The sequence below is a fragment of the Polyodon spathula genome, chromosome 6 (assembly GCF_017654505.1).
Source record: "Polyodon spathula isolate WHYD16114869_AA chromosome 6, ASM1765450v1, whole genome shotgun sequence".
NCBI classification, from domain to species: domain Eukaryota; kingdom Metazoa; phylum Chordata; class Actinopteri; order Acipenseriformes; family Polyodontidae; genus Polyodon; species Polyodon spathula.
The window spans coordinates 43,295,328-43,304,811 of NC_054539.1; the positions used below are offsets into that span (position 1 = coordinate 43,295,328).

The 9,484-nt window shown below is 37.4% G+C and overlaps 1 protein-coding gene across 1 annotated transcript; it reads right to left on the reverse strand.

The window, feature by feature from the left end:
* Positions 1-6,653: 6,653 nt before the first annotated feature.
* LOC121316557 (microtubule-associated proteins 1A/1B light chain 3C-like) lies at positions 6,654-8,601 on the reverse strand. The gene is made up of 4 exons (XM_041251602.1): positions 8,426-8,601; positions 8,284-8,339; positions 7,712-7,818; positions 6,654-7,056 (listed from the first exon to the last, which is right to left on the reverse strand). The coding sequence occupies exons 1-4, from the start codon at positions 8,481-8,483 to the stop codon at positions 6,843-6,845; spliced, it is 435 nt and encodes a 144-aa protein (XP_041107536.1). The 5' UTR covers positions 8,484-8,601; the 3' UTR covers positions 6,654-6,842.
* Positions 8,602-9,484: the final 883 nt, after the last annotated feature.

Consider the following 9,484-nt stretch of genomic DNA (forward strand, 5'->3'; position numbering starts at 1 on the left):
CTTTTCTATCTCTCCAAAGCTTCAACAGATTTATATGATAAATTTGAAGTGGTTTCCAGGGAGTGGGCTGCCTGATTTCAAAATTGACCCTCCCTATAGCCCAAACCACCTTGTAGGGCTCCTACCACTTGGCAAACAACTTAGATTCTGATGAAGGAATAAGCAGCAGTACCTTGTCTCCATGCTGAAAGATCAGAATTATTGCTTTTTTGTTGTACTGCTGCTGTTGCTGATGCTCAAGTTTTCTTGAGCCAAACAACTGACTAATTCCAAGCATAAGAAGTAGTACATGTTTGACTATCTTTTTGAAACTACCAGTTTGGTCCTCCAGCCCTTCTCGCATGAGATCGAGAATGTCTCGGGGTTGTCTGCTGTACAATAGCTTGAACGGGTAGAACCCCCTCGAACTCTGCGGCACCTCTCACAACGAACAACAGGAGGGGGAGGAGTTTTTCCCAAAGTTTTCTTGGTTAACAAATAGTCTCAGCATCTGCTTTAGAGTCTGATTGAACTGCTCCACCAAACCGTCTGTCTGCGGATGGGTACAGAGAGGTTCTGATGGAGTTATTTTTTTTTTTTTAATTTGTACACTTTTTTTAGAGTATTGGACATGAAGTTAGTTCCCTGGTCCATCAGAATCTCTTTGGGAACCCCTACTCTCGCGATATTCTGCACTAATTCCTTAGCAATAATGACAGCATTAGTGGATCGCAGTGGCACCGCCTCTGGATAATCACATAGCATAGTCCACCACTATTAAAATGTGCGAGTATCCGGAGTTGGAGGGAATCACCAGACCCACTATGTCCATTGCTATACGGTTGAAGGGGTTACAAACCAGGGGCAGTGGGACCAGCAGGGCCGGACAAACCCACCCCAGCGCTACTTTCTGCAGTTGGGACATTCCGCTACATACCTCCTCACATCACAGTGAAGTCCCACTCAATAAAACCAGGCCAATATTTGTTCCAGAGTCTTTTCCAGGCCGAGGTGGTCGGAAAAAGGAATATCATGCGCCAACTGCATGACCTCCCGCCGAAAAGACTCCAACCAATAATTGGGCTACAGACTGTTCTGTGCCCTTGCCTCCTCTAAGCAGCCTCCAGTGGCAATAAAAAAAAAAAAGAAATGAAGGTCAATTTTGCACCAGTTGTGTCTTGTATAACTGTTTAAATTATTGTATCTTTACATGTCTGTCTTTTTTTATATATAACTTTGCCCCTTTTGTAGATCACATCATTATGGATGGCTCCTTTATGCTAACTTGGACATTTGGGTATATGTCAAATGTTTTTGGGCATATTTCACCTTTTTTTTTTAGACAATCATTTGCATAACAAATGAATTAAAAAAAAATTAAAAAACACCACATCACTGGGATTCAAACCTATTTATCCAGATGTTTCAGAGACCTGACTACAGTACTTTAGACTGCTAGGCCATTTTCTCAGACTACTTTGCTTGATCTAGATTCTGCTGCTCTACTGTCCTTAGCAGCCATCTGAGGTTATTACAGAAGAGTCCTAGTGCCAATTAAAAAGAGTATAGTAGAAAGTCCATAGTCCTAAGACTCTGCAAATGCATACTATGTGAATCTATACTTGGAATGGCATTCAAATTAGAATTGAATCACACTTCCTGTCAACATCTTGTACATGAAAGCCATGTAATTTACAAAGTAAAAAATCAAAAAAAAAAAAAACATAATCTGTTGGCAATAACGTAATGTAAAACAGTTTTGCCATGTAGCCTAAAGTTAAGGCAACTTTTATTGATGGAACTGCAACAGTGTATTTAGTCAGCCTTAATTACATATGGCCTGGAGACAGAATATTGGAAAGTACTCCCCTTCCTTTCTCTAAACACTGGTCCCCTTCAGCTCTAATGCATTTCAACTGGCAAGCAAAGCAGGATAGCATCCAACACTCTGACTCATTTGGAATCTCAGGGTTCTAAATCATGTTGCTTAGAAAGAGAGTGGGGGTATGTGTATTTAGAAGTCCATGGTCCCTGTTAAGTACATAGATTTTTAACATTATATATAAAGATGTAAAAGATAAGTGTCTCATATATTTAGCTGATATCATCAATTCATAGTAAATTGTGCTTGCAAACATCTGTCATACATATTAAAGCTCAGCATCGCCTCTGTCTAAACTAAAAGAAACAGCAGCATGATATGTGGATATAAGAGCATTAGAATGCAACATTTTTTGCCATGGCAATTTTTTTAGAGACCAATCTTTGGTCATATCTGTCAGTGCATACTGTCAGATTTGCAATTACCAGTAGAATAAGAGCGCCCCCTTGTGGCAGTTAGTAGTTTAGTTTGTTTAATCAATCCTGTCAGATGACATCTTCTATTGGAGCACATTTCATCTACTTCTGGGTACACACATGACTTGATTTTGGGGTTTATCTCAATGTAACCAGATGCATATGTTGAAATGACTTAATCAACTATAGTACACAGGTACCAATAACTGTATGTACACTAGCATGGTCTATTAGCATAATGCATGTTTGTTTCATGTTTTTTTTGTAATGTATGTTTCAGTCTGGAATAATAATAATAATAATAATAATAATAATAATAATAATAATAATAATAATAATAATAAAAAACAATGTCCTACTGCATACTGATTTCTGTGCTTAAAGATCAGCTTGTTAAAATAGGCCTATATGTGGCATGCTTTTCACTGGCTCCATTCAGTCTGTGTAAAATCTGTGCGTCTATAGTTCCCTTTAAAAATATCATTCTAATGATGTTATTGACAATTTTTGAGATCCTGCAATTTTTAGCAAATTGGGCCTCAGGAAGCAACTGTATGTGGCCACTTTATTACAAACCAGTTGATATCTTCAAATATGTGAACCAACTTGGCTCTTTGAAGTACGTTTGATGTCCACTATTTAAAAAAAATGCAATATCTTGTATGATGGAAACCAGCTATTTGTTTATCAATAGCAAATCCACTGAAGGAGACCTGCATATGACACATGCTTTGTTCTTTTGTTCCAAACTTCCCTACTACAGAAAAACAGGTCTGAACTTTGTGCAGTATTCTGAAGTTGTCCTACATTTTCTCAACATTATATCTCAATACTAGTAACTAACTAATTCAAAGACTCATACTTCTAAGACCCAAACCTACCTAAAACTCCCACACAAACATCTACCATCTCACACGACCGCCCCCTTCCCACTGTTTACATTCGTTTCACTTTTTGTTTGCAGATTAAACTGTTATTGTGTAACAGTTTGATTACCATCGCTCTATTATCAGATTAGACTGTTTGTAGTTTGATTTAAGTGCTCCCAATACTTTTAGCTCCCAATACTTAGCGCTATCATTTCAAAATTTGCTATGCACGGCAGAACGAGTTTTAAGTGCACGCAGTATTTTCTCGTTCTACAGTAATCCCAATAACATAATATTCTCTGTAAAACACTGAAGTTTTTTTTTTTTTGGTAGATGGTAGCATTGCCCAAGAAATGAGCTTCTCATTGAAATAGACACTGCATTATTATTTTATACTGGATTGATACAAGCTGTGTTAAGAAAACTTAGCCAGGAATGGTAGTGATCAAAACGAGCTGGATATTGCAACGAACCAGTCTGGAGATCGCAGTATGGATACTAGCGCACCAGAGGAACATTGTTATTGCTGTTAATCATTGTTATTGTAAGGTGCACAGGCTACACCATCTAGGGGGTGGGGGGTTGTTAGTTAGCTATGGGGAGGCTCTGGGAGAGTTTTCGGAAGGGAGAGCCGTGGTGGAGGTTGTGTGTGGGTGTGGGAATGTGTGGGAGATTGAGGTGCCTAGACTAGGGGGTATAGACGGATGTTTGCCGCACCACCTCTCCCTGAGGGCACAGTGATTGGTGGGAGGGAGCTGGGGGGCCGGCACAGTGGTCTGGTGGGGGGGGGAGGAGGGAGTGAGTGAAAAGAGATGGTGAGAGAAAGATCGACTGGGAGAGATAGCAAGAAAAAGTTGGAGAGTTATCTGGTAACTGTGGGTTACTGCAAGCTGAAATACAGGAGAGAGACAGGGAGAGCTGCAAGACAGGATTGAGGTTTTTAGTTTTTTTGGGGTTTTGTTGTGTTGATGGTGTGGTCCTGGCCCAAATAGGGATACTAAAAAGGGCTCCACGGAGCATTGCACCTGCATCAGTTGTTTGTCTGATTTTTTCTAGAGTTAAAGAAAGAAAGAAAGAAATCCAAGTTCAACTACATCGACCACGGTCATTACAATATCATACACCAATATTTGCTAAAGTAACGAGTAGAAACCAATTTATTCTGCACATTAAATACCTGCACTTACAGGTAATGACGCATGCTCACATTGCTGCCATATCTTCTGCTGGAGACTGATGTGGCTCTCCTACACATGTTATTTGTGCAATTATACCCTTGCAAAAATAAACAGTAATACTAATGCTGTTGTACTGCAGTACAGTGCAGTGACAATGCAGAGTAGTGCAGTTATTTACAGTAGTACTGTAGTACTAATGCATCCAAAACATTGCATTTGTACTGCTGCAGTATTTGTTCACTTCATTACTGCATTATTTTTTGTAAGGGTGGTGCTGCAATGGTGAAGAAAGCATTATTTTCTTATTTTGTTCTATTCAAATAATATATTTCCATTTTTTCACAAAAAGAATACAAAGTGTGTATTTTGAAAACAGTCCCAGTGGAATTTAATGCAAACTTTGAAAACTTAGAATAGTGGATTTCAAAAAAAAATAAAAATAAAAATAAAAAGAAAAAGGGGGGGGGGGGAACATTTTTGACATGGTAATTGAGAAAATAAATGGGCACCTGGGTGGTTAATAAAATATTGTTTCTAGGCATTCAGTTTAGAACATGCAAGAAACATCACCACAAGGTTACCATTATGAAAAGTAAAACATAAATATGTCCCAATCTATAAATGCACCATACACTATATTAATGAAGCGTGTACCTTTCCCTGTTAAAGCCTTTTTGTGTTGAGGAAAGAAAATCGGAGAGAAGTGTTTGTTGTCTTTATTGTTCTGTTGTCCTGGTGATTCCGTCGGGAGAATTGCCAATAGGGTCTTTGTAGAAGTTCTGGTGGTCTCTGGCAGTACAGTCTTTAAGTTTCTATTGGTAACAAAGGCTGCTTTTACACGATGCAGAATTTAAAGCAAGGTGACGATCCATCTGGCGATTTCTAATGAACAACCAGTGATGATGGTTCTGATGGATATTTTTCAACACAAGGATAATTTAATGCATCACAGTCACTGCTGGTAAGGTTACAGTGTTATTGTTTTGAAAGGTTCAATACAATAGCACTATCAAATGAAATGGATTGCTTTTCAAAACCCAATCAAATATTTCTTACGATTTCATTGGCAAAAGAACAAAAGTGAAATCCATTAGCCAAATGTATGTTGTTGCTGTAAGGAAACTTGTCAATTCAATCTGTGGCCTGCATCTTTATCAGAGTCACTGGTTAGTCTGTGGCTTGGCTTGCAGGGTGTCAATAGGGCCATTAGTCTGTGGGCTTCAAATTAAGTTTGAAGTGTGTTTGAAATCAGCAAGTCAGAGCTTGCTCAGGCATTCTAGGAATTCATAAGATTTAAACCTTAGGTTAATTCACAAATGAATCTCACAGTAGAAGGCATAAGGTAATTGTGTATAAAAAAAAAAAAAAGTCTCAAGGGTTTCAATAAAGATTTCTAATCAAATCTATGTCATTGCCAATCAAGCCTGGAAATTCAATCACCCTTTAACTGTTGATTTATGCAGACACCAAACTACTGTAAAAAAATGTTAGTTACAGATTTATAACCCATGTGCTGGCCCAAGAAAATTAACAGAAGTACAGATGAACCAGTTTTATCTCACCTTGCTTATTATCACGATTCTTTCAACACCACTGGCCATGCACCATAGGTCCTTTGAGAAATTACCTCTTGATCTCATAAACCTGCTTTTTGTCACATTTTCTGCAGCCTGTCAAATGCTGCGTGGCCAGGCTTTACCAAGTAACCACAGAATAGAATTAATTTCCCCAAAAACAACTAGCATTCAATAAGCATCTCAGCTGAACATCTATCCTGTAGTAAACTATATGCATTTGTTTAAATGTAAATAATGGCATGTATAGTATCAAAACACTGCTCTTTAATTCACTTATGTTTCTCTCGCACTTGTAATGTGCCGTTATAGAAGAACATGAAACCCAGTTTATATCCCAACCTGCTTTATATTCTGAATTATGCCTGTACGGCAATCATGATAAAGTGAGTTCACTTGTATTGTCTAATCTTGTGGCGTGATATTAGGACTTTAAATATAGCCCTATAACTGCCATTGATATCCAAGAAAATATTAAAATTGAGTTTATACTGAACACAAAATCATTATTAACCTGACAAATCGCTTCTTTCTAAATAGTGAAAAGGATACTTCAATCCTGTTCAAATGGAAGTAAGCTTTTGCCCATTCATACACTGAAATAAATTCAAAAGGTGAACTACCTTTTTAGACCATCTGTGCTTCATGAAAGACAGAAATACCATTAATTAGTCCCTCATCCTGCCATTTCTTAATTACATACCAATGAAATACTGTAATCTTATTTGAGAGAATTTATTTAACAATGTTCCCAATCATGTACAAAACAAGCACCAATAAAAATGGCATCAGTCTTATAAACACATAATATATCTAAACACACAAACAAGTTTGTTATTCAGTTATGCGCCAATACTTGGACCTGCCAATGCACGGGCATCCAATATTACAACAAAATGGGAAACAAATCTTAAAAAGTCTGAGGTAGAGGGGAAGGAAAAAATTCACTGTCCTGCTAAAGGGTTTTTTAAAGACTTCCAATGGTTAACGTGAGCAGAAGATCCAAACATTTCCTGGGATGCATAAGTCATATACAGAAAGCCATCTTCATCTCTGTGATCCTTGTATACTTCTGCCAAGGTTAGTGACATGCTGGCCAGACTGTTATTGTTAACCAGTAGGTAAAACGCTTGGCTTGGCAGCAGACACATTCGGTTTCTGAAATAGAAGGCTTTATTACGGTACAGTATCGTTTGAGGTCAATAGCTTTTGGCCAATTTCTATGGCATCTTTCAGGGATAACTTCCTTGCAACATTCAGAACACACATTGACCATTGGACAGTTATTGAAAGCATAATTCCAAAGAGATGTACTGTAAACATGCAATACACAATTTTGCAAGCCTGTGTAAAGTTGAATATTGAGGTTTTTTTTTTTTAAACCACTCTGAAACAGACACCCAATTAGCCGATCAACTGCAAGCTACCTTTTGGCAAACTTTAGCCACATGAAATGCTACTTATTTCATTAAATGCACTCTTAATCCATATGTAAATATTGGAATATAAACCAACTGGACTGTAAATGTTAAGTGTAGTAAACAGATGTCAGTCTATTTATTCTGGTAAACTTTACTGTGGGCCACCGCAGCTAAATGTTCCAATTACTAAAATTTTTTAATTGCCCCCAGCATGTGAGGAGTGAACAGCCAAATTACAGAACAATCCCTTTAAAAGTATATGAAGCTAGTTACAAAATAAACGCATGACTGCGATCAACGGCAACAGCACATCAATTAGTTCAGTGATACCATTTTGTGGTATTACATCTACACATATGCCTCAAAACAATTCAAAGAGTACAACTACTCACCTAATTATAGTGATAAACTGAGTCATTGAAAGCTCTTGTGGTACCAGAAATTTCGTCTTGTCCAAAGGAGGGAGGTATTTCTCTCTTTGATACCGTTCTACGATTACCTGCGAACAATTACAGCAACACCCCACCGTAAGTAAATCACTGAACAAATCGTGTTAGGCTGTGTGCAGTGTGAACAACAAGTCTGCTTGTGAAACGAACCGTACCGGGTCCACCAAGAGGTGGTCTCGGTCCGTTTGGCAAACGCACCTAGTACAACACCTCGACTCGGTCCTTCTGCACATGAGAAAAGCACTATACAAGGCAACCTGACTCGAAGTAAACAAACAAATCCTGGGAAAATTAAGATTGTCAGTTTTCAGCCTTCATTCTTTTCGTCCCGGTCGGAAACAGTATACACCTGATCTATATATTTTTGAAATCTGGCTTTTTGTACGTTTTAACATATATAATGTAATTATACATTGAGGCGCTTTTTTTTTTTTTTTTTTTTTTTTTTTTTTTTTTTTTTTTTTAAGGTAATTGAAATCATTCCAGCAACCAATTACTCAGTAATTTTCTCTTACCGGAATTTTAGTTGGAAATTTAGTCCTAATCCCGGCAACCTCTTCCATTCTGGTAGCTGTGGATTAAAACGACAATTTTCTTTAAGAACCAAACCCCGTATTTAGATAACCAATGTAAATATTGTGCTAAATGTAAGCTTACCTAGGCTTTTCCTTTGTTTAAAAGGTTTAGAGTGCTGGCTTTTATGTAATGGAGGCATGTTGACACTTGTGTGACTTTACCAAGGCACTTCAACGTACCCTTAATTCAAAGCAGAAAGTAGAGGAGATAGGCACGACAGGGAGTTATATAGACCATTTGCCGTGACGTAATAGTGGTAACTGACTGATATGTCCGAAACTGATTTGCCAACATACAGCTGTTATATTAATCGATTTGGTTGTCTGATTCAGTTACATAAAAACCAATGTTTTCATTCCGGGCAAATACCTAAACTTCAGCACAGTACACCATTACAAAAGCCTTATGGACTAACACATGAAAAAATTGCGTTACACAACAAGTGATTACTTATCAACGTGATGTTAATTTTGTTTTTCTCATTATACATTTTCATAAGATACATGTTTTAAAAAAAAGGAATATATTATCATACATGGCTTTGATAATTGTGATTATTTTTGCATACATATTTACTAATGTATGGGATTTGATTGTTTAGTTAAGGCACCAACCTAATGAAAACAGTTTGTGCTGTTTGCTATAATTGTATAGTGCATTTTTCAATTATAGTGCTACCTCCCACCCCATAATTGAAATACCTTACATTTTAGTTGGTAGAAAACAGAGATACACAAAGTAGTAATTGAGTAAATGTCCAGCACCAAGCCCTACACTTAATATAAAACTGTAATTTATATTACCCACACAGCCCATTTAATATTGCATAGCATAACTTGTCAGGCAATTTCCAGAGGTTTCTTGAAAGTTAATGATTTGCAGTACCACAAAAGGTCATCATGGTCAATAAGATTCTGTTCTAAGTTACAATTAGCACTGCATAAGAGAAGCTACAATGGTACATGTTTATACAATGGCATGAACCAATACAAACACCAGTAATCTAGTCACGTGTGAATTGTGCGTTTCTATTGTTGCCAGTGTGTGTAGTATCTTATTGTAACTTGAGCTGCCCTTTGCAAATAAGGCTTAGCTTGCATTGGCTTTGCAAGATGAATTTACATTTCTACACCAGTTTTT